The sequence below is a fragment of the Pteropus alecto genome, unplaced genomic scaffold (genome assembly GCF_000325575.1).
Source record: "Pteropus alecto unplaced genomic scaffold, ASM32557v1 scaffold195, whole genome shotgun sequence".
NCBI classification, from domain to species: domain Eukaryota; kingdom Metazoa; phylum Chordata; class Mammalia; order Chiroptera; family Pteropodidae; genus Pteropus; species Pteropus alecto.
The window spans coordinates 1152812-1178244 of NW_006438073.1; the positions used below are offsets into that span (position 1 = coordinate 1152812).

The 25433-nt window shown below is 35.0% G+C and overlaps 1 protein-coding gene and 1 pseudogene across 7 annotated transcripts in view; one reads left to right on the forward strand and one right to left on the reverse strand.

Annotated features, from left to right (window-relative positions):
- The window catches only part of SCAF8 (SR-related CTD associated factor 8), a 192660-nt gene that overhangs the window by 13293 nt on the left and 153934 nt on the right, over positions 1 to 25433 (forward strand). For all 7 annotated transcript variants that reach the window (XR_001517179.2, XR_003047256.1, XR_003047258.1 and 4 more), the window contains exons 3-4: positions 15815 to 15898; positions 19267 to 19311. Coding sequence is in view for 2 of the 7 variants with exons in the window: in XM_015591884.2 (XP_015447370.1) it covers positions 15815 to 15898; positions 19267 to 19311 (129 nt within the window). In the remaining 5 variants the exon portion in view is untranslated. The remainder of the gene's footprint in view (positions 1 to 15814; positions 15899 to 19266; positions 19312 to 25433) is intronic.
- Positions 1235 to 6889, reverse strand: LOC112482308 (annotated as a pseudogene).

Genomic DNA, 25433 nt, shown 5'->3' on the forward strand with positions numbered 1-25433 from the left:
AGAAATTTCTGCTCTCTTTCTCAGTTTATTCTTGTTTTCAGTTTTTCCATATGGATTTTTTGAATGAAATTTTGGTAGTGTTTATGTGTGTTAGAGGTAGAGGAGGAGTGGGAATTGGTGATTCTTAGTAGATTATCATTGCTCCATGCTAACCCTGGGCCAGGATAAGGAATGAGCTGCTGTTCTGCCCTTGATGCTCATGAAAAAACAGATTGCCGTAGGACAGCATGCATGCGGCTGCTAGGAAGTGTATACAGAGTCACACCCACTCAGCCAGCAGCTTTCTGGCAACTCAATAAAACACCCTTGAGTACAAAGCTCACGTATCTTCATCTTCTTCGTAGAGGAGTGCAGTTCCTCTATAAGCTTGTATCCTTAGCATGTTTTTAATTTTCACAATTTAATAAGGGTGGCTACTTTGTAACTACTTCCTTTAGATTTTTCCTGTTTAGAAGACTCCTGGTACAGGTGTATTAAAGCATGACGGGTACAAAATTAATATGGTTGCGGTCAAAGTAAGGTGAGATACATGACAGTTGGCAAGGAGGAAGGTAGCTGTTCATGGTTTAAAAATGGGATGAGAAAGATAAGCTTTAGGATCTCTTAACTATCAACCGTAATGAACAAGTTTTCTAATTTTTCTTAATTTTAGTTTATTCATTTTAAAGATAGGGATAATGAGCCTTCCCTCACTGCCTCTCGAATTGGTTTAAATATTTAAAATATTGGCTGCTTTTGAAATATTCAAAGAAATGGTTTGAATATATAAAATTATAAAATAATTTAATAAAGTATTTGGAAAGCTAAATACTATACTGGTTCTAAGTTTTCGAAAATAAGTTTTTTTCTAAAATAGTTTTCTTAAAGAAAACTAAATACTAAAGAAAAATAGTTTAGAAAAAAAAAAACCACAACTGGAAACGTTCAGTGTCATCATGACTATCTCTTTTGCCCTGGAAAATAACTCCGTATTATAACACACTTTGGTACTGGATAAAAGTTTTGGAGATTATTATTAAAATGGAAGTGCCAGATTGTATTCAGCATATTTTCCAAGTTAGAGATATAGTTGAACAAAATTTTCAATAGCAAGAAGTATCAAAATACAGACCATGATGTATTTTGGACTAATATTATTACTGATTGACACTTATAAGAATTTCAGTGTTTTACTAAATTCAGCAAAGCTTTTCAGAAAATAATTTTAAGTAGTTATGAGGAAGATAATGTATAAAGTATTTCTCATATATACATATAAATATTTACAATATTTATATATCAGTAGATGCATATAGAAAATGCTGGAAGGCAGCCTACCAGCCTTTTAGCAGTGATTATTTCTTAAGAGAGCAGAAGGTAGTAGACAGGATGCAGTGAAAGAGAGCTTCTAATATTTGGAATTTCTCATAGCATTACCATATTACTTTTGTAGTATTTCCCTCAAACCCAAAATATTATGTGTCTTAGTTTTTGGGAGAAGGATGGAGTTGGTCTATTTTATTATTATTTTAATTAAATCCTTTAGAGAAAGGGAATTTCCTTGTTAAGGGTTGGAAGATTCTGAAACCTTGTTGAAGATTGCTTAATATTTGTCTTATTGGGCCATTCTGAAGGTAAAAGTGATGTAGCAGTTGTGATAGTTCCATAGAGATGAAAACTAATATATATTCCTATCCCTTATTAGGCTACTGCATGTCCGTTTTCTTAGTCTTTGCGTTTGTTGTTCTTATTTCTGAAATGATTTTAGTCTGGTAGGCTCTCGTTCTACTTATTCTCTTTCTGATATTTAGTCTTTAGTATTTTATTCTGTAGCTCTTCAGAATGACTTGGATTTTTGCTTTTCTCTCCGGGGATCCAGTCCTATATCTTCTAGGCATTTTGTGTAAATGTGCTTAGGAAATAGTATTCAAATCACCCCAGATCTAAACTCGTTTTTCGTTCACAAACTTCTTACATTTAGATTTTCTTTTTCTGTCAGTAGTAAAATCATGTTCCCAAACACTCAGATTTGAAAACTGGAATTTTCCTAGGTCCTCTCTTTTGTCTGTTATGAAATCCAACGAATTATTTTTAAAAAGTGTTTTGCATCTTCCTTTCCTTTTCATTTTCAATATTAAATAATAAAAACAATACTTTAGTTCGTGTCCTCATCATTTCTCCCTTAGTTTAAATATGCTTATCCTATACATTGCATATGTGCAGCTCTGTGAAAGAGGAAGATTTACTGTACGCAAAGTTGTGTACTATATATTACCACCGGTGTGTATTGTTTGTTTTGGGTACTCAGTAATTCTTCAGTAGGAAAGCACAGCATTCTGTAGAGATACTAATGTGGTCCCATTAAGAAATAGCCACTTCTTCAATTCTTTTTAAAATTTCTCTTTTTAAAGAGCTTTACTGATGAGTATGTAAATTGTTTGGAAGCAGAATCGTAGCTATAACAGAAATGCTCTTTTTTTCCCAGTTGGCCCATTTTACTTCCATTTACTTTATTAAGCCTTTTTTCCTGTTGTTTCCAACTAGACGTACATTTCATTTGTCTGAATACCTCTCCCAGTAGCACTTTTTTGAGGGAGAGGGGAGCTCTAAATTATGCCATTTGTTCTTGTTTTCATAAGGTCCTCATGGATCCCCCAATTTTTGCATACCGCTTTAGTATATTATTCCTCTGTTAAATATGGGAATGTGAGGGGAGAAAAACAAAGATGCTGAGACACTAATAGTTAAGTAAATTGTTCCCATACACACCAGCTTTTTAATATACACATGTCAAAGTGGTGTCTCCAGAAAATTACCTGTGATAACATTTTAGAGACCTTTGCGGTCACTAGTGAATTGTCAGAGCTGACAGTGGTAAATCTCAGAATTCTCAGAATTACTATGTTATAGTGGTGGTATGTCTGACTCTCCCCTCACCTCAGTAGGTTGTTAGAGATGTGGGGTGAAGGTGTTCATGTTATTTTTTTGTTTACTGAAGGGCTTAATATTGTGCCTGTCTACAGTAGTTAATGAGTGATTGTTGGTTTAATTTAAGTCACTGTGTAGCTTTGACTTTTATAATCAGTTGAATTTGGCTTTGTATTTTCCAGTTCTTTATATGTTTTAAGTTGATTTTACCTCGATAATAAAATTATTGATCTGCGTAAGAATATTGTGAGTCCTTGTGATTAACTCTCAAAGTCAATTTGAAAATAGTATGCAAGGATGATTATTATACAACATAAATGCTAACGGATTATTTCAGAGTGAGACATTGTGCTTTGAAATAGTTTATTTCTGTGAATATTGGTGTAGGATTATAGATATAGGGTTGCAAAGCTTACTAAAAATAAGGTTCAGGTGGGAAAAAGAAGAGAAATGTACATGATCACCTTTGGCTTTGGCATTCCACTTCTTTGAGCAAAATAGATTTATTGCACTGAATTGAATTTAGATGTGAAGAAGCTGGCTAAATTTATTTTGCTAGCTGGTATTTGGTTCCCTTTGGAACCCAGTAAGCCACTTTATCAAAGTTAAATCAGCATATATTTGAATACCTACTAAGTGCAAGGAACTGTTTTAGGCATTGTGGAAGATATGAAAAAAAAAAAAGATGCTGATATTGGTAACTGTTTATTGAGGATTTACAATGTGTAAGGGCAGTGTTTTCCAGAGTGGAAGGAATGCCTGGAGAGATGGATGGATGGATGGACAGATACATGGAGAGGGAAATAGAGTAAACAGAAAGTAAATTAGGAGCAAAATAATTCACATTGTGATTAGATTGATATGACATGTAATAAGCAGGTGTATAAGTTACAGGATGAGGAGTATTTACATATTATCTACACATACACACACATACGTGCATATACCATTGATGGAAGGATGTGAATTCAGGTGTGAACCTTATTCCCTTTTCTCATTCTTCTGATTACAACAAAGAAAAAAAAATCTGAGTTATGTATGTCTTTTGCATCTTTAGATATTTGTTAACCTTTAAAGACACAAAACAAAGATTGATTTTTTTTAACCTAAAAATAGTTTTGTTTATATTCCACAATTTGCTCAAATACTGGTTGTCAAACTTTCTACAGTATATTTTAAACAAATTCTTCATGTCTTGACTGTGACTAATGGAACCTCAGGGAAATAGTTTTGTATGTTTTTATAGCGCAATTTGTACTAAAAGGATGGCAGGTTGTCACATGTAGCCCATGTTGGATTCTAACATGACATTTAGTGAGTTTTCTGATATGGACCATCCCTTCAATGCTGAAGGGAACACATCTGTTGCAAGAAGTGATTGTAGATGTACACTCTGCACCTTCCAGTTTTTCTGTTATCTTCTCAATTAATGTGGAAGCTTGTGACTCGAATTAGATGCCAAAATGTTCCTTGGAAGCTTAGAAAAGTCTGATTTTACTGACAGATTTTCCTTTAATTCTGTCTGTGTATTTGTTATTTTTACATAGTAGCCAGCTAATAGATTCTTGACCTTGATAGGTGTGTGGAATTAGCACAGCTGTGACACCTATGGTGTGTGCATCTGGAGTGGAGTCTTGGATTAGGTGCATCAATCAGCCTAAAATACAAACAGATGTCTTCCTGCAGGAACAGGGCTCACTGAAACAGAATCTGAAACTTTATCGTATTTTTCACTTTCTGTGGAGCCTGCACGATAGTTTTCCATTCCAAGTCTTCAGACAGATCTCAGTGCACTCGAAGGTGATCTCGAACTGGAATGGGTTATAGAAAGGAGAATGGTTATCCAGAGCCACATTGTTTACTTGAACCTTTGCTATAGTTTGAAAAAACACAAACAATGGGGCCAGGGGCTTGTTCCAGCACATGCAAAGTCCAGGCCCAGTCGGGCCCAAAGGTTGCACCTTAGACTCAGTCTTTGACAAGCAGAATTATCCACCAGAGAATTTAATCATGTTTAATTGTTCTTGTAATTAATTTTAGTATTACTTTCTACTTATGGGCTAGAGCAGTGTCTCTCAACATTTTTTTTTTTTTTACCATAACTCACAGTAAGAACAGTTTGTCGTGAGCCAATAGTCACAAATGTAAACATAACAGAAAATTTCACCCAAGATTAATCAGCATAATTTATGTATTTTTGCTGTGTTCTATTTTAATTGGACTAGAATTACCTTGAGAATTTTCATCTAGTGGGTTAGTTAGATTATGGCTTGAAGAAAAGTGAAAGACCGTTCTAGGTAGAAAGAATGGCATGAAATAGAAAAAAAATATATGGTAGAACTTTTGTTCATTTTAATTTTAAGAAAGTTGTCTATGCCCAAATTATACTCAGTTGTTATTACAAATATTTTTCTGAACAGTATTCCTGGTCTTGTTTTTACATTTAATTATTATACACGTAAAGTTGTAATTGCAAATGTTTTACATTTGTCATGTAACATTAGACATTTTCATATTTGTACATTAATAATGTATATATTAGAATAACTTATCTCTTAGTATACCTTACAAGATCTTTCTTCCTGGACATGTGTTTTTTTAAAACTGTCATAAAATGTTGATGTAAAAATAATCAGGATTATGGTCTTTTGCTTAAAATATGTAGTCACCAGTAAATAATTCTACAGTGCTTGTGTTTAGCACCACACTGCACTTTTTTTCCAGATATTGTAATTTTTTTCAGTTACGAAATTTTCATTTTTTTGTAGTTTTTCTTTCTCTGCTGAAAATTATCTTGCATTTTGTCATAAGTGTCTCTCCTTCACCCTGTTGAGGATGTTTATGACTTAAAAGTCTTTAACTGATAATTGCAGCATCATGGTCATCTTGGTCTTGGCATCTGTTGCTTATCTTGTCCTCTGAGCAGTGTGGACACATTGTGTGTGTCCGTGTGTGTGTGGTTATATTGAGGAAGTTTGGCTTGTATACTGGACATTTTCAATATTGTAGGAGTGCATGAAATTTTCTGAAGAGTGTCAATGTTCGTTTAGCAGGCCTTCAGTATGTAAGTTCTGTTTGCCATTTTGTGGTGATTCCATTCTCACTTCGGTTTTCAAAGCATTAATTCTGTTTAGGTTGTGCCCAGCACATGTGACACTCAGGAGATAGTCTCTAGGTGTTGGGTTTACACAGATTTTAGTTCTCAGAGCCTTTGTTGAGCTTCTTTGGCACCGTTCTGGGATGAGCCTGGGACTTAAGTTAGTTCATACACAGAATGAGGATGTCCGCTTCTCCAGCTCTCTCTGGAGTTCCCTGTGCTGTGTCAGATTCTGGGATACCCTTTTCTTGTTCTGGCCAAAAAGTCAGATTTCTCTCCCGGTTTAGCCTTCAGAGTGAAATAGCAAGAAAGAAGAGGAAAAAAATGCGGACTCCTCACCATATTTTTGGATAATAGGAGCCTCTTCTCTTGGCTCCTCTTTCTGGGGATGGCTCTTATCTTGGGGTTTTAGGTGCTGGTGTGGCAACAGTGGCTGCCCTCCAGTCCTTAGAAGGGCCAGGGACACCTCCCCTTTCCCAGAGCATGGGCATCCTTTTGGCTAGGCTAAGGGAGTTTTCCTCTCGTTGTTTTGCTTCTGGTATTGACAGCACCCTCTGATTCTGCCAGCTTTGGGATCAAAGCCAAGAGATAATAGAGGAACAGGAAACACCGTAAAATTTACCTCAACACCCACACACGGCTCCTCCCCCGCTATCACTGGTCATTCAGGTTTGACTGCAGCTCCAGTAGGCCTGCTGTTTTACTTTCCATGGTCCTCTGGTGGTTGCTTTTGTAGCCTGGCGTTTTAGTTGTACTCAGTGTGAAAGAGGCTGCAGTTGACTTGCTTCATCTTGACTCACTGTAACTCTTGTGTATATTTTTGAGTATTTTTTTTAACCCCTTTTAGTCTAAGGATTTGGAAAAGATGTAAATTTGTGTGTTGAATTAAGGGACCATACAAATAAGGTTTTGTGGTCTAATTTAGTTCTTTATATAGTATTTTTTGGGAGGAAGAACTGATTACAGTTTTTCCTTATCAACAGTTTTAAAGTATAATTTAGATTCTCAAATAGCTTCTTTTTTAACAGTATTCAAAACCTTAGACGTCTGCCATGCTTGAGAAATAGATATTCTGCTTAATAGAATATCTTAATAGAAAAGGTTAATGATCTGAAAATGCTTATATCCCACAGGAAAGGATAATTAGTTATAAAGCATATAAACATTCGTATTGGTCATAATCTGTTAGCACTTTTGTATATCAAATTCTGGCCTTATTTTTTTTTTAACTAGAGGATATCTTTTTATCCTCTCAAAGTTTAGTATCTAGATTCACTTTTACTAGACAGATGTATGCATATTTCATATTTATAATTTTAAGAAAGTAGGCATTTTCTTTTATGTGCTTGTACTTTTAGAAGAAGGGATTCTGGATTTGACATTCTGAGAAAGATGTATAATTTTGTGTATTCATCAAATAACGTTGTTTATTACCTTGATTGCGTACTTAACCGTACTCTGCAAACTGTTTATTAGAATACCATCATCTCTAAAAGCATCCTCGCAGTTCGATGAGGACAGAGACCTTGTCTGCCTGTTCTGTTGGATCCATAGTGCCTGGCACTAATGATTATGTTTGGAATGAGTGATTAATTGTTGGATTGTAGATAATTTGCATTTTCTGTCATCTTTGTGCTTTTTGTATTTTCCAACTTTTTTATAAACAGGAAAAAAGTATATGGTTTTTTAAAAGGCAATTTCTGTGTTCACTCATTAGTGTTTGGGCATTATAACATTTCAGATTTTATGTGCTTTGGTGTTTGCAATTCCACATGGTCTATTTTTTTTCAAAGATACAATTGAAACTTTGTTCTGACGTTTTCCTACTAACACATAGTATAAATTGGGAGTTGTGTCTTTGTTACAAGCCTGATTGGGCGGGAGGAGGTAATATCTATAACTTAGCCTTTGTTCTTTAAAAAATTCTGTTTGCCCAAGATTATTGCCACTTCAGTAAAAATTAACCCAAGTTTATATTGGTCCCATTATTCTTTTAGAGCTTCCTTTTCTTAATGTTGAATCTGTTACTATTAAGTCTAATGTTATTGTTTCTGGTTACATTTTGTTGTATTGTCAAAGGCATCTAATTTTATATGTTACTTTGTTACATGCTTATATTGTTTTATTTACTTTCTGTCACAAACCATGGAAGATCATGCTATATAGCAGCAATTCCCAACCCTTTTGGCACCAGGGGACTGACCGGTGCTCCTATGAGAATTTAATGCCTGAGCATCTGAGGTGGAGCTGAGGCAGTGATGCTAGCACTGGAGAGCAGCTGCAAATACAGATGGAGCTTGGCTGCTCCTCCCCGCAACCAGGCTCACCTCCTGCTGTGCGGCCTGGTTCCTAACAAGACTGCTCCTCCCCGCAACCAACCGGGCTCACCTCCTGCTGTGCGGCCTGGTTCCTAACAAGCCACAGACTGGTACCAGTCTGTGTCTCAGGGTGTGGGGACCCCTGATACCTAGGAAAGGAGAATTAGGGGGTAAGAAATTTTGGATATACAGAATACCTAGTTTTTGACTTGTTAAAGTTTGCAATAAGGTATTGGTTCTCAAGTATTAAAGTTGGTGAATAATATGCTCTTAAAAATTCAATTTATTGAGTTAACATTGGTTAATAACAATTTTCAGACGTACAACATTATAATTCGACTTCTGTATACTCTGTTGTGTGCTCACCACCCAGTACCATTTATCTGACCCCCCCTCCCCCAGCCTCCCTGCCTCCCCCTTCATCTCTGGTAACCACCATTCTGTTGTCTGTTTAAGTTTTTGTTCTTTAGTTCATTTCTTTTTGTTTGGTATTTCACATATGAATGAAATCATTTGGTCTTTGTCCTTTTCCCATGCTATTGCAAATGGCCATATTTCATCTTTTTTTTTTTTATGGACACTTAGGTTGTTTTTATGTCTTGGCTATTGTAACTAATGCTGCAGTAAACATAGGGGTACATGTTATCGTTATGAATAACTTTTTATTATTTTTGGGGGGTAAATACAATATGCTCTTTAAAACGACTTCATCTGTGAAACAAGTCTGATTAGTTTTTTATTCCTATATGCAAATACTGAATTTTTGTTTTTAACTTTTAAATTATTTATGAAAAAGCAGAGAAATGTTTTATTTTTTAAATTTAATTTCTATATTGAATTACAAATAATTTTCACAAAAATATTTACGGAAATTTAAAAATCTATGTAAGTCGTTAGAAAACTAGGAAAAATCATTCACAACTTTGTTTTACTGTATTACTTTTCTGTTGCTGTGTAATACATTGCCACAAACTTAGCTTGTGGCTTAAAACAGCATACATTTGTTCCAAAATTTCCATGGGTCAAGATCCAGGCACTGGTTTCCCTGAGTCCTCTGCTGATGATCTCATCAGGCTGCAGTCAAAGTGTTAGCGAGTAGTTCTCTCATTTTAGACATGGGTTCCTCTTCCAAGCTCATTCAGGTTGGTAGCCAAAAACAGTTCCTTGCTGTTGTACGACTAGGGTCTCTATTTAGTCAGCTGTGGACTGTGGATCACTCTCAGTTCCTGGCAGTCACTCTCAAGTCCTAGTGCCCATGAGGCCCTCTCATGTCTATCCTTACGTTCTGGTGTCTCTTCTTATAAGGACAGTAAGCCTATGGGATCACGTCTCCCACTCTTATAACCTCATTTAACCTTAAGTACCTCCATAAAGGTCTTGTTTCAAAAAAAAAAAAAGTCACTTAGGGGTTGGGACTTCTAACATGAATTTTGTGGGGCAGAGGTATACTGTGGAGGGCCAGTGTTGGCACTGGAGTTAGAACAAGATTGTATTAAAATATAATTATTATATTTTTCAAAGTAGCTTATGTATGTAATTTTTTTTTTTTTAAGTACAAAAGAGGTTCTGTTGGAAGCTTTTCTCTCTGACCCTATGCTGGATCCCCCAAAGAGAAGAACGTTTTAGTTCTTAACACTTTAGCGCTGATGATTACTTTCCTATCACCAAATGATATTTTTATACCAGTGTTTCTTGAATGGTCAGTTTTAGACATTTATTGACTTTTTGCAAGAATAGAGGAAGCATCAGTTCATTTGTGCTACTCTTGCCCTTTGCGATACCTTGATTTTGAGTGGTGGTTCTCTGGAATTCTGCAGGACAAATTATTTCCTTCTTTTGCTATATCTTCTTTTTTGTATGTACTGTAGCTTGAATATTTTCTTACTTTCATCAGTAGCAATCAGTCCTTAACTATTTCCATTTTCTGGAAGTTTGCGACGTCTGCTGATTCTACTCATTTTGCCTTTCATTGTGAGTTATTATATCTTTTATATTTGTTGTCCTCCTGAGAGAAGGAAGAAAAGACAAATGTCTGTGGTCAGCATGCTGTCTTGAACTGAAAGTCAAGATTGTGTTGGTTCCAGGAACTTTTGTGATTTCTGATTTTCTGATTTCTTTGGAGATATGAGAGAGATCCTAGCTGGTACTCTCAAGTCCCTAAAGTACCATTGTTGGGAAAAATGAATTGGGTTTGGTCAGTGTTATTTCACACTTAAGGTTAATTCCACTGGTCGTAGAACTAACAATTTGAAGACATAAGATTAATCTGTAAATGAGCAAGCTCTTATCCAGATTTGATGATTCTCTGGAGTATGTCAGATAATAAGTTTTTGTTGGGCTCTTACAGGATCATAGTAGAATTAATTAAATAGTGCTCAGATGGGAAAGGCACTGATTTTTGAACCGAAGAGTTTGTTTGAAATAAGCATGGAGTACAACATTTTGTTAAGTTTTGGTTAATGAACCTCAGTGTGTAGATGAGGGACGGTGTGAATGTACTTTCCAGGGACATGAGATTGCAGCGTTTATTAAAAAAAAATTGTATATATTTGTAGCATTGAGAAATATTGCCTACATTTAAGTGTTGACCTGCTTTTGTAAAAGTTTCCTTGGAACAAAACCTGCACATTTACATGTGAATGGTTTGTGGCTGCTTTCATGCTACAGACTTAGTGAGATAGAGACCATGTGGCCTCCACAGCTTCAAATAATTACTGTACTGACCCTGAGCCTGGTCTGTAATCAGCAACTTTAAAAATATTTATTAGAAATGAAAGTTTTTTGGTTGAGTAGCCAGCAGCAGCCTAAGGTATCTCGGTTTAGATAAAAGATTCTGCAAACCTTGATTAAAGTCATTAGAAACTGATTTGATTTGAAGAAGTTGTTTTCAGATCTCAAAATATGCATTTGATGTGGTGCCTATAAGTAATAGTATGGAAATTTAAAATGTTACTGCTTCAGAGAGCACTTTTCAGTGTACTTGAGGGCAATTGAAACATAAAGAGCCCGAATGAGTTAGACTGAAAACCCAGGCTATTACTTAGCGTCTTTCCTTTGAATTGATAAGTCTTGAGTATTGAGTAGCCAAAGGAAGGGGCAGGTTAATCCTGAGACTTCATTTCAGTCACTGCGGTCAGATGGATTTAGTTTGTATAAATAAAGGGCTGTTCACAGGTTACTCAATAACATTAGAACATAGCATATGAGGGAAGAAAGTTTGGATATGGGAGCAGAGTTTAGCAGAGCAGATATCAGTAGCCCTAGAAAAGTTAAAATAGTCTTAACTGAAGCAGTAATTTTATGGAACACACTAACGAGATCAGCAGCCACTTTAGACTTTGGAAAACGTGGTAGCAGGGAGCCAGACCCTAAGAAATAAAAGGTGAGACTAAAACCTATATATGAGAAAACTGGGTGTCTGGAGAGCCCAAGCCTAGAGAGCATGCAGCCGTGCTCTTCTGACTCAAGCATAGGTATGAGAATCGTCGGGCAAAGGGAAAGAAAGGTCCCAGAATCAACTTTCATTCTTCTCCAGCATTCTCCAGTATAAACCATGTTTTCTGTCCCAGATCAAAATTTGAGAATACAGAGAGAGTTACATTCCCAATTCTTGGTGCAGCTTGATCGATCTGGTTAGAATGAGGGTTGGAATGAAACTTGGTACTTCCTAATTATCAATTGGGTAATAAAGGTTTATTAACTGTGTATCAGGCATTGTCATATCCTGTAGATCTAAAGATTAAATATAGTGTCTTCATGTACATTGTATTATTTATAGATGTTTTAAAAAGCTTCGAATGGGTTAGCAGCATATTTCGTCACTATTTTCTTTTTCTAAAATACTGAATGTTGTAGTGACATCATAAAATTCTCAATAAGTAGTCTGATGGCGGTCCTAGAGGATTGAGTTTGATGCTGAGGACTGAGCAATGGTGGAATGTATAGAACACTTCAATTTGGAGATAGAATGGAAGGAAATAGAAGGAAAGCTGGATGATGACAAGCTGTCTCTGAAGTCATGTACTAGGTTCACATTAGTTTATTAAATGTATAAATTTATACTCCACCTGTTTTTAAAAGAACTTTGAAGCATCTTAGAGTTATTTGCAGTTGAAAAATAGATTTTATTATTGTATACAACAAAACTAGTTAAATATAGCTGAGAAGTAATGTCAGTAGACATCTGTGATGTTTTCAGAATGAGTAAACATCAGCAACAGCCCCAGAAAAGGGAAACGTTAAATCATCCTTTTTTGATAGAAAGTAAGCTCATGAAAATTAGCCAAGTCATTCTCTGAATTCAGTGAAAATATACTTTGTGAATTCTTATGTAAGGGAATTTTTGGGTAGAGATCAGTAAAAGATAGTGTTCTAGGGGAAATTTTTAATCTTTGTAAGTTAAGTATTTATTATTAAATTTTAGTACAGGTGTTTGGTGAGGAATTAGATGAAATGTTCAGTGCCTGTTTTCTGATGATCACATTTCATAACAGATTTTAGAAAATCTACAGAAGTAGTTGGAAGCATGTGTATCAGTGATCCTTTGACAAGTACTAAATTACGTAGTATTTCTCCGGGTAGTACCTTAAGTTTCTGCAGTAGACGCATTTTTGGAAGAGCTTCTCAGATGAGAGCTGACTTTTCAGACTGAAAATGTTTTACAAGTCTAAATTATATTTCCCTTACCTCGTCTCCCACATCCCCCAACCGCCCCCCTTCTCCCTAAAAAAAGAATGCAAACAAGCAAAGCTTTGAGCTGCTAGAATATGGACTGATGCTTGATCGAAATGTCAGGGCTTTATTACACAAAGTGGAAGAAGTGATGAATTGCTAACCGTAGGAAGAACCTAATACATCTTCGTTCTCTAGTAACAGATTACTATAGAAAGAACCTTCAAGTAGCTAAGAGAATAAATAAATGATGGATCTGTTAATGGAGATTAACTACCAAAGAGGAGGATTTTAATTTTAACGATGGCTAATTCTGCTGAGCTACTTTAGTTCTGAAAGCTTTATATGCGATATTTCTGTGAAATGAGTATCGTTTTTTGTTTTGTAAATAAGAACACTCAGCTTCAGAGGTCTAGTAATTTGTAATAAGGTGATGTAGCTAGAATTCAAATCCAGGTCTTTCTGTGTAAAGCTTGTGCAATGCTGTGTGTTGTATGTATTTGTTAATTTTAATTTATTCTTAACAAATATCGGTTCTCTAGACACAGGATATAGTTTGGAGCAAAAGAAAAAATCTAAACAGAGTCAGGGCTTTGTTCTCTAGCAGGAGAGGGCAGGAGTGGATCTCAGGTGGGCCTGGGCCTAAGAAAGTCTGCTTTACATGGCTTGCAGTATGGAGTGTGTTGATGTTATTTATTTTGCACCTGGCGGGTAGACTGGCATATGGGCAGGAATTGAAGCTACACATATATTAAAATTCTCTAAGTTTGACAGAGGTAGCTTCTTAAAGGATCTGATGAAATCCTAACCCTGGTTGGGTAGAATCATCAAGAGGTGAGCACCTCTGTGGGAACTTAAAGGGAAAGACATTTGTATTTCTCCCGGGATTGATTTCATCTTGGACAGCTCTTAGGGTACAGTTAATCTCTTATTAACTTAAACTTCATTAAGGAACTTACATCCTTTGTCTTTTGTTACTAATGCTCAGTATTAAATAATCATCATACAAGGAAATGTCAGATTACTACAGTGAATGCTTCGAAGGCGAATGACCGTACAATGAGAGCATAAGAGGTTCTGATCTGGTTGGGGAGGTCGGGAAGGCTTTCCTCATTAGGTGATGCTTTGACCAAGATGGATCATCTAGTGGGGATCATCAAGTGGGGAGGCCCTGGTGGGGAGGATTCCAAATAGAGAGAACAAGCCCATTTTAAAGGCTCTGTTAGGGATCATTGTGCCTGGAGCAGAGGGCTGGACTGGGAATCACAGGGTGAGAGGAAACTGCAAAGGTAGAGACAGGAGTTAGATCAGGCAGGGCCTTGTGTATAGATTTTTGTATTTATCCAGAGTAGGAAAACATTGATCTTTTTAAGGGTAGAGAGAATGGGTATTAATCACCTCTCAGATTAGTTTTTGAAAAGATACACATGCCATATCCTTTTGGGTATTGTCTATGTGAGAGAGAAAGGTATTTGAACTGCAGTTGTGGTGGCAGTTGGAGGAGAAAGAGGAGACAAATATGAGGGAAGGAAACTGGGTAAAAATCAGTAGAAATCAGTGATAGATGGGTTATTAGGGGTGCTGGAGCAAAAGCTGTAGAGGACTCGTTAAATTTCTAGTCGATTAACTAACAAATTTGGCTTAATTTAAAGTTTGTATAAGTTGTTATTGTAGTGTCATAATGGTCAAAGCTTAGTTTCCAGACTTATATTTAATATTCTAGCATTATTGTTAGAATCTTAGCATCACTGAGTGCAATACAAGTTTTAATCAGTGTTCATTTAAGCTTATTTGTCTCTCTCCTAATTTCTCCCCTTGTCTTTAACCTTTTTTTTTTTTTTTTTAATCTAAGCAGTATTATTATCCTTTGCTTATATGAGAAATTTCAAAACAAAATATTCTGGGGGGCAGATTATTGCTAAACGTTATATCCCTTGATTTCTAAAAAGTTTTATTGAGGTATAATTCACCTACCATATAGGTAACCAATTTAAAGTATACAATTCAGTGGCTTTTAGTATGGTCGTACAAATATCACTACATTCGACTTTAGAATATTTTCATTACCCCAGAAAAAAATACAGTACTCATTAGTAGCGACTCTTCATTTCTCTCCAGTTCTCCCATTTGTCGACAATCACCAATAGATTTATCTTTTCTGGACATTTCATATAAATGTAATCCTATAATATGTTATTTTTAAAATTTGGACAGCATAGTATTTTTAAGATTCATCTATTTTGAAGCATATATTAGTACTTCATTCCTTTTTCATGGCTGATATGTCACTGAATGGTTATAACTCATTTTGTTTATTCAGTATTCATCAGTTCATGGGCTTTGGCGGTTTCCACTTTTTAAATGAATTTTTTATAAATGTCACGATTACTATTTGTGTATAAGTTCTTATGTGAACATACATTTTCAGTTCTCTTGGATATGTGTTCCTGGGAGTGGAATTGCTGGTTAAATCCTGTATTACCACGTTTCATTTTTTGAGGAGCTGCCAAGCTGTTTTCCAGAGCTGCTACACCATTTTACATGCCCGCTAGCAGTGCATTAGGGTTCCACTTTCTCCATGTCCCACCAACACATGTTGTTATCTGTCTTTTTGATTGTAAGCGAGTGTGAACTGATACCTCATTGTGGTTTTGAATTGCATTTCCCAGATGGCTAATAATGTTCAACTTGATTTTTAAAAGAAAGGCAGCACAGCATTTTCATTGAGAATATGAAATTGGAAATTGTTTGGTAATTTCATGTAATTGCTTAGAGACAGTTAGTTTGGCTGAATTTAAAATTTGTTCTTTTTTTTCATCAGTTGTATTCCCTGAATGACTACAAACCACCAATTTCTAAAGCGAAAATGACCCAAATTACTAAGGCAGCCATCAAAGCTATTAAGGTGAGTTATAAATTTTACTTCTGTGTTTTCAAAAGAAAATACTATGCTAATATTTTCGGGGTGGGATAATTTTTACAGATTATATATTTTCTTCCTTTTTACAGAGTTAATAAATGTTCATGGGGAAAAACAAAAATGAAAATCTGTCAGCTGCAAACTCTCCCACCTAGCGATAAACACATAACATTTTGATAAATATTCTTCCATAAACTTTGAAGCAGTCATTTTTCCTTACTTTTCTTAGGTAGGTAAGATTTTAGATATAGCCACATTGTGGAGAATGTGTTTAACACTGTTATTTGGCACAGTGACTTTTACAGAATCTTGAAATCTTGAAATTATTTCTTAAAAGTTTTGTAAGTAAAAATTAATGTATTGATTTTTTTCTTATTGATTCTATTATAGATTTGGAAATGGGCCTTTATGGAAAATAATTGAGCCTCATTGTACATAGGACATTTGAACTGTGGGAAGAGGCCACAGACATTTAGCCATTGCTCTGATACAGTGGTTTTGAACCTATGTTGACTCATGGATACTTCTGAAAATCTCAGGAAAAGGTTGGACCCTCTCTAGAGAAGTATACATATGCACAAAATTTTACATAAAGTTTCTTGGCTCTAAGGACCTTTTGAAACTCAGCCATAGTCATCTCTCCAAGAGGTTCCTGTCCCCAAAGCTAAGACTCCCTGCTTTAGTGGGGCTCTTAAAAACAAGAATGAATGAGTGCTTATTTTTAATTAAGCAGGTATTAACCTATGGGTATTTGGTGATACGTTTTCCTACTATAAATAAGAACATCAGCCATAACCAGAAGCACCAGTTATTTTAATAAATTGTGTTTAACAGCATTATCTATTTACAGAGAATCACCACTAGGAGAAAATTCATATAATTAGATGATTTTGCAGTGTTCTAATGGCCAAATCTTAGTTTTCAGACATGTAGTTAATATCTTACAGTATTGTAGTTATAATCCCAGTATTTATATACAGAAAATCAAAGGAGGATAAGGACAGTCACCAGTAAACACATTTAAGCTAGAGAATTCTTCAAAGAAGTGATTTTTCAGACTATCTGATAGGCTTAGTATAGAATGTTTAATTTCTTGTGCTTTTTTTTATCTGTACTGTTCTACATTGTGATCTGATTTTTTATAGTCATGATCCTGAGAGTGTGCAAACATGTATATTATTATTTTATGAATATTAGTAATTGATGCATTTGCACATAATTTTTTTGTTGATCACAATACTATTTAATTAGGAGACTCCATAAGGCATAGGTGCTAACATTATTTCCATTTTTTAGATGTTGGAAGGGTCTAAGAGAAATTAAGTAATTTACAATAGTCAGAATAAATACAGCTAGATTCAAATCCAGCTTTCTCTTGATCAAGAATCTAACCATTATGACATACTGTACTGTTTTATTGTTGCTGTTCTAAATTTTTTTTATTTTGAAAAAAATTCAAACGTTGTAAAATATTAACACACAGTTTCCCCTTAGATTTGCCAGTTCTGAACATTTTGCTACATTTGGTGTAGTTCTAAACACACACACACATTGCATGCACGCATGTGCACACTCTTTTTGGCCGAATCATTTCAGCATTTCATATCTCATTCATAACAATCTTAAGTACTTGAATTTGAATCTCCTAGAAACAAAGACATTCCTAAGTAATCACAATACACTGATCCCATGCGGGAGATTTCACTTTATTATACTTTTATCTAATATACAATCCATACTTACATTTACCAGTTGCCTTTATTTACCTATTGACTTTAGTAGCTGGCACCCCTGCTTTTTCAGGATTCAGCCAAGATCACACATTACATTTATTTCTAGATACTGTCACCGAGCCTTTTTGTTTTGTTTTGTTTTTCTTGTCACTTATGTTTTTAAAGAGTTCAGACCAACAATTTTGCAATACTGTGTTATTTTAAAACTGTATTTAGTACATATATAAATTGAGATTTGAACTGCCTTCTCATTCACATTTAAATAATACTATGTATCACACTGAGGTAAGTTGTTGATTTTTTACATAAGCATTTAGAAGATGATTATTTTTGTGGATGCTCGTTAACATTGAACACTGTCAGCAGAACCTCACGGATAACTATTGTGGAAGGAGGTCTGTGTGAATTAATAAACTGAATGAAAGTTTAGTAAGCATTTTTTACTCTGAATTACATGTAGTGTACATAAAGTACCTAGAAGCAAGAAGCACTGTCAAAGATGTTTTCCAGTAGAATTATTACTTAATAAATATTACCTAGTAAATATTTTGTATATTGATTTTAAATGTTTATAGGTACCTACCTTTAAAGTGCCTAATAACTTTTAAATAGTTGTTTTAGGTTTTTTACTTAAGTAACTTAAATGGTAAACAGTTAATTTCTAGTAAGGAAATTTTAGCCAAGCTTAAAGTTTTTGTAGGTTTCGATTTGTTACTATGAATAATGAGGTTTTCCGTTATTTTTGATTTTATAATATTGGATTTTATGATGCAGTTTACTTAAATATCCTTTTCAGCCTAAGGGGATATCCCTTAAAAGCATAATTTGTGAGATCTGAAGTATAAAGATACACAATTCAAATTAGTTCTTTAAACAGAAATATGCTAATTATGAAAGTACCATTGGGATATTAAAATTTAAGCACAAATTTTGGATACTTGGTTCAGTCTATAATTTCTGTTCTTTTCAGGTTTATTCATAGTGTTGGTTATAAAACTTTAAGGTTTCTCATAATTGATAGTAGTCCATTACTAATTTTTAATCCGTGTGCTCATTTCATGTTTCCTGATAGGTTTTGGCTGATCTATTAGAACCTTATACATCTCTATATCTAATTATATATATACTTGCAGTTCCATATTCTGGGAGAAGTAGGAGAAAATGAAATTGAAAACAACACCCTTGCTTATATTTATTAATGCTGTTTGTTGACAGTTGGTTTTTCTTGTATTGCTCTGATTTAGCTGAAAAAATAAAAGTATAGGTAATCTTTTCCTTCTGTGAAAGTAAGAATATTCATTTGTCAAAGTGCTTATCACAAGTATTTTGCTGGCAACTATTCGTGAAAATGTACTTTCATAAAGATTGTGGTAGAATTCTTTTGTATCTGTGTTAATGTAACACACTTTGGATATACAGACCATCTGTCTACTTTAAGAATCCCTTTACTAATGAGATATCATAGCTAGAGTGACATGAATGGCCGTCTCAAAATTCATGAGTAAAATTCATTGTTTTAAAAGACCTTTGAAACTATGCCGAAACAAATCCTATGCTTAGCAGAAAAATCCTAATCTAATCAAACAGATTTTAAAACCATGCTCTGCTTTTTTCTTTTAGTTCTATAAACATGTGGTACAGAGTGTTGAGAAATTCATTCAGAAAGTAAGTATATAATTTTTCATGTATACACTTAATGTACTATAATTATAGATCAGTGCCATGTGCTCTTCTCTTTTAAATTAAATACCTAGGTTTAAATTGTTTTGATGGATTGTTCAAGAAATGATTCCATTTATTTTCTAATTACAAAGTAAAATAAATCGGTTTTTGGATAACTTTAAAAACAATAGTTTTCAGGTAGACATTTTTGTTAATTTTTATTGCCATCGCATCTGTCCTTGGAAAAAAATGGTGTCAATATGATTGATTTTTAATGAAATTATAAATTCATTGCCTTTTATAGCCTTTAAAGAAATTCTTAAATTTCACCAAGCTGAATGCCTAGAGAGCAGCAATCTTTTTAGACAAGGTGTGGAGAAAATATTGCCTACTATCATTTGGTGTTATCACTGCTTTTTATTTTAGCCATTCTGATAGACGGGTAGTGTTTTAAATTTCTATAAGGGCCGATCATGTTGGATACATTTTCACTTGCTTGTTTGCCATCGCCAGTGAATTGTCTTTCCATGTCTTCAGCCCATTTTCTAATTAGATGATTTGATTTTTTTACTGTCGAGTTTTGAAAGTTCTTAATATGTTCTAGATGTAAGTCCTTTGTCAGATGTGTGGTTTGCAATATTTTTTTCCCAGTTGGTAGTTTGTTTTTTCATTCTCTTAACACAGGTCTTTTGCAGAACACAGATTTTTAGTTTCGATGAGGTTCCAGATTGTGTATGTATTTTTAATACCAGAGGAAACCTTTTTTCCCCTCCTTCCTATTCTTACTAGGACTTTAATATCGGGGGAAGGGGCAGCCATAGATAGCACATAAGTAAAAGGGAGCACAGTGGGCGGGGAACCTGATGGCCACCTGCTTTGTTTTTCTCCTGTAGCCCTCGAGGTTGCTTGCACAGACAGCGCTTTGAGTTGTTTCTGTGGAACTCAGTTTGTAAAACCCACTGGATTAGACTATTGTTTATAGTAGGAAATACTGTTTTAGCAAATTTTTAAGAAAGTTAATTTGTTGTGCACATTATAGTCAAGTGAGAGATCTAAGAAAAAATTTGAAGTATTATTTAACGAGAGTAAACTTGTAATTTTGGGTATCATCCACCCTTGGAACCTACAGGTTATTCACCTTCTCTGTTTTTTTTTTCTTCATCCACCATAAACAAACAGTGCAAGGAAGGGAAGAGTGTGGCTGCAGTTTGATAATATGTTATCTGTTATTCTGTGTTTTAGCCATGAAAAATTTATAGTTCGATGAATAAAGATAATAAACGAAAAGGTAAATTAGCAATATAAGATGAGTTCCTGTAGGCCAGGGAAACTGCTCGAAAGAACACTCTGGCCTCTTGCGAGGGTTACATAAGGAATCAGGCACTTTAGCCCCATTGAAAGGAGTAAATTTCCAGATTCTCACATTCTTTTTGTACTTTTTACTAAAATTTCTCTGCCCTAAGGTATTTTAGATTAACTCTTTGTTCCACACCTCCTTAAGTTTGCATTTCATATATATCTTGAAACGCTTACCAGTCACTGTTAATCATTAAGATAAGAAATTTTTGCCTGTTTTATTTTATTTATGAAGTCAAGGATGTTTATATAAATGGTTTTTTGTGTGCGTGTGAAATAGGTGGACACATATAGAAAAGTGCATAAAACACATACAGCTAAATTTTTTATAGAGGGAAGACCTGTGTAACTGCCACTCACTTGATAAGCAGAAATTTGACTAAAGCGCCCCAAGTCTCCAGTGCCTTCTTCTGATCTATGACTCCCCAGGCGAACGGAGTGTGGAGTCCGACACTCGTGTTCGCTACATCCGTGCTTGCTATTGCAGTGTTGCTCTGTCAGTCAGAATTCTTAAATACTTCACCTGCCTTTTAAGTTGGCGTAAATGGAATCCCGTAGTATCTATTCCTTCGTGTGCAGTTCTCTCACTCAGTGTCATGTATTTAGGAGACATTCCTGTTGCGTGTGGCAGTATCCATTTCTTCTCATCACTACATATATGTTCCATTATGTGAATAAACAGCTTATCCCTTTTGTCGACAGACATTTGTTTATGGAATTATGGACAGTACTGCTGGAACATTCTCATATATATATCCTGGTTCAGCTTGCATTTCTGTGGGAGTGGAATTAGTGGGTTGTAGGATATGCATTTCTTCAACTTGGCTAGATAATTAATACCAAATTAATTTCAAAATGATTGTACTAATTCACACTCTCAATACTGATGTTGAGTTTATGCTGCTCATCTTTACCAACCCGTGATATTTTTAGACTTAAGTTTTTAAAATCTAATGAGTCTTAAAGTTTACTTTAAAAAGATATTATGTTAATATCACCTTCACTCAAGGAGTTAAATTCCAACCAGTATTAAAATTTCTAACAAGGTGTTTTTCAGACTCTTAATGACTCATCAAATAAAAGGAATTTCTATAGCCAAAGAGCAAAATGTACTCTGTTACCAAAATTAAAACATACTTGCTTTCTTTATGACAGCTGTTACTTTTCTTCAGATTCAGTATATCACATCTAGTTCAACCTCAGATTTTGCTAAGCTGTGTGCTAAAACTGAAGTTGGTGAGCTTTGTTTCATCAGGATCAGAAGTCTTGAAACTGGCATAAAAGTGTGTTTGCCATTTAAAAGAAAATATTGCTCGATCTTTCCATTTTTTTTTTGTAGTTTTAAGTTACATAATTAATGCTATTTCCTTAAGAAATAAAATACTGTGTAGATTGGTTCAAAGTTAGCAGTGAAGATCTTGTAGGCTCAGTTAGTAGTAGTATATAAATTTAGTTCTTGTAACCCCTCCTTTCCAATCTGTACACCTTTTATTCATGTCCTAGTGCGTTCACTAGGACTTCCAGGGCGATGATGAGGAGCAGTGCTGAGAGGGGGCCATCCATACTGATCTTAGTGAGAGGGCCTGTCCATACTTTATTGTCATCCGTACCTGATCATAGTGGGAAAACTTCTAGTTTGTCACTGTTAAGTGTGATGTTAGTTGTAGTATTTTTACAGAGCCTGTACCTCTGGACTGTGAACTTCACACGGGCTTTTCAGATTTTTTTAAATCCCCCTTTGGTGAAACAATGGCTGGAGTGTGTTGGAGTTGGCTGTTTACCTTCCCCCAGCTTGGTTAGGCTCCAGTTAAATGGTTTGTCCAGAGAGCACACCTTGCTAAGAAGAGTGCTGCTGCTGGCTATCTCAAAATGATTCCTTTTCTCCTCCTCCTGCCAGAAGCAGGAAAAGATTTTTTTCTAGTATTTACTGTGAGAACTCGTGTGGTGTCAGTTGTGACTGTCTTGGGACAGGCCTTCTTTCTTACATGCTACTGCCAGCATCGTTCAGTGCTTTGCAAGTATAGCCACATGCTCCTGTTTTTACCATTCTAGCTCTGTTTAATGTCAACTGTTAGTAGCTGAAATTGGCAGCACAAATTCTAATAACAAAATCATTATTAAAAGTGTGTTTGTATAATGCAGTGTGGTCCAACTCACCTCGAGGTTCTTTTGTCAGAAAACCCTGACTTATGATAACAGTAGAATGAAAATCACACAAATATGTTTAAAGGTGCATTCTCCCAATCTGTCATTGCCTTCTTCACCCTCTCCCCCAAAGGTTATTTGTAACACAAGAAATTGGAAATTAATAGTATGTAGTTTGAAGATTGTGTAGCTGAAAATTTAACATTACACAGCTTTTTAAAACAAAATTATTCAAAGAGTAAAAAATACCTCATGACATTGGAAAATCTTAAGAATTCTTGTTTTCAGTACTGATAGAACTTGAAGAGGAAATTGAAAAACATTTCAGGTTTTTTGGTATTAATTCTTTCCCCAAGTTTCTAGTTGGTGACTTAGCCAAGTTTACCAAATATTAAAGTTTTTTCAAACAAATTCTTAAAGTTTTTTTTTTTTTTTTTGCCATTTTATGTGGCAAAAATGCCTAATCTAGCAATGAAGGGAATTCTGTCCCACAGTATCTTCGTATGTAGTATGTTTGAAGATACTGTGGACGTGTTCTTTTCTTAGGCCTCATACCTTACTACTGAAACTTCTGCTACGTTTTTGAAGCTTTGTAATTTTTATGGTAGGCCAGAAAGGCCCATTTATTATATTGTGAACTCATGATTCTTCTGTATTGTGAGTTTGTAATTGCATTAAAAAAAATAAATCAAAGAAAAAAATGTATTTGTTATTTAAAAAAAAAAAAAAACCCAGTGCATTAATTACTTAGATTATTTACCATTCGGTATTAATTTTTTTTAATTTATTTTTTCTCAAATCCTTTGTAGATAAGCAAGGCTTTATATAGATATATAGATAATGAGGCATATATATATATATATATACACACACACACATACACACACACACACACATACACACTGTGTGTTCACCTCCCATTGTTAAATTTCTTTCTGTTACCACATATTTGACCCCCCTTTATCCTGTCTACCTCCTCCATTATTAACTTTTAAAGCTCTTACCATGAACTTACAAATTTCATTCAGATAATCATTTATATAAAACAATACATCAGATTGTTAATCATTTATATAAAACATTATACATCAGATTATTTTCTGTCTTGGGGAAAATTAAAATGGCAATAAATCAGTTAATAAATAATCACTTATCTATGTTTGTGGCATTAGGAAATAGATAATTTTTAACAAAGTGGATGTCCTCCTGCTTTCAAAATTTTAAAAGTTTTCTGCTCTTTACTGAGATATATTTTTTGCCTGGCTAGGTAGCTATTTCTTTGAATGTATAGTAGTCAAAGGAAAATAGCCTTGATCAGATACATGAACTGAGAGGGACGAATATGCTAGGCTTTTTGGGCACTTGAAGGAAAACTCACTCTTTCAGACTTTCGAAAATGGTAATTCCCAACAGAGCAGACATTTAACCTTTAGGTAGGTTAAACTGAAAGCTTTAATATTCAAATGTCAACATTATTATTGCCTTTTTATGAAATACTTCAAGTACTTAACAGCCACAGTCTTGCAGTGCATACTTGTAAATTGGTTCTAATGGTCTCTTCATTTTCTTGGCTTAATAAAGACCTTAAGGAAAAGGTTCTTTTAAAGGATTTGAAGGAACATCTGAAATACCACGTTTTTTTTGCAGAGTGAAATCACTCACTGTCTCAGCTAAATATCCCATAGAAATATGCGTGTGTCAGGAGATGGGTTGAAGGTCTTTTTCTCACTAGTACTCGGTTTCCGAGAAGAGTTTTGCAAGAACACAGTTTTGATTTAGTGCCATGTATGATTTCCAGGAAGTTACTTGGGGTAAAATATTTACCTAATTAGTCCCCAAAATGAAACTCGCTCTTTGCAGCCTTGATTCCATCATTTTAGTCAACACACGTTCGTGAAGCAGGTTTTCTCATGCTTCTGGATATGGAGACAAACTAGGAGGATTCTTCATTGTGCCCACTTAACTAGATAGGCTAGAAAAGCTTGTGGCAAAAAGGAGAGATTTATGTTCCTCAGTTCGAGTAAAGGATAAGAAGGTTGAGAAACATCAGTGGAGTTGCTGAAAAATGTTTTTTAGGATTGATTGCTAGAATCATAATGGTAGTGTCTTATCTTTCTTACAGGTGTGGTGTTTGAGAAAAGTTTTGAAACTTTGGGCTCAGTGTATGTAGAATGTTACAGTTTGACATTTGGCATTCGTTCCCGTGTTAGTACAGAAGCCCCTTGTCAGTGTTAGGTGCAGTCTGTCTGACGCACGCTGGCAGTGTTTTGTCTAGAGCTCTTCTTCCCTGGATTTGCTGATGCTTTCCATGTGGCTTTGCAAAATCATTAAACAGAGTTTTTACAACGTACCTTATTTATCGGCTACTTTTGTTTTTTGTCATTCAAGGCAGGTACACAGTCCTATTGTGGAACTTAAGTTCAACTGATAGGCAGTCGAACTGAGCCTATAGAATAGCCAAAGCAGAGTCTTCAGTATGCCATTCCAGACAAAGATGGTGTGGAATAGCCAGCGTCTGAGTATTTGTTACCTCAGCGTGAACAGTGATTTTGTATTTGTATAGGATTTGTGGTGATTTCTGTCGATCAGGAATTTTACTTTCTCATTTTCTTTTCTTCTCACTC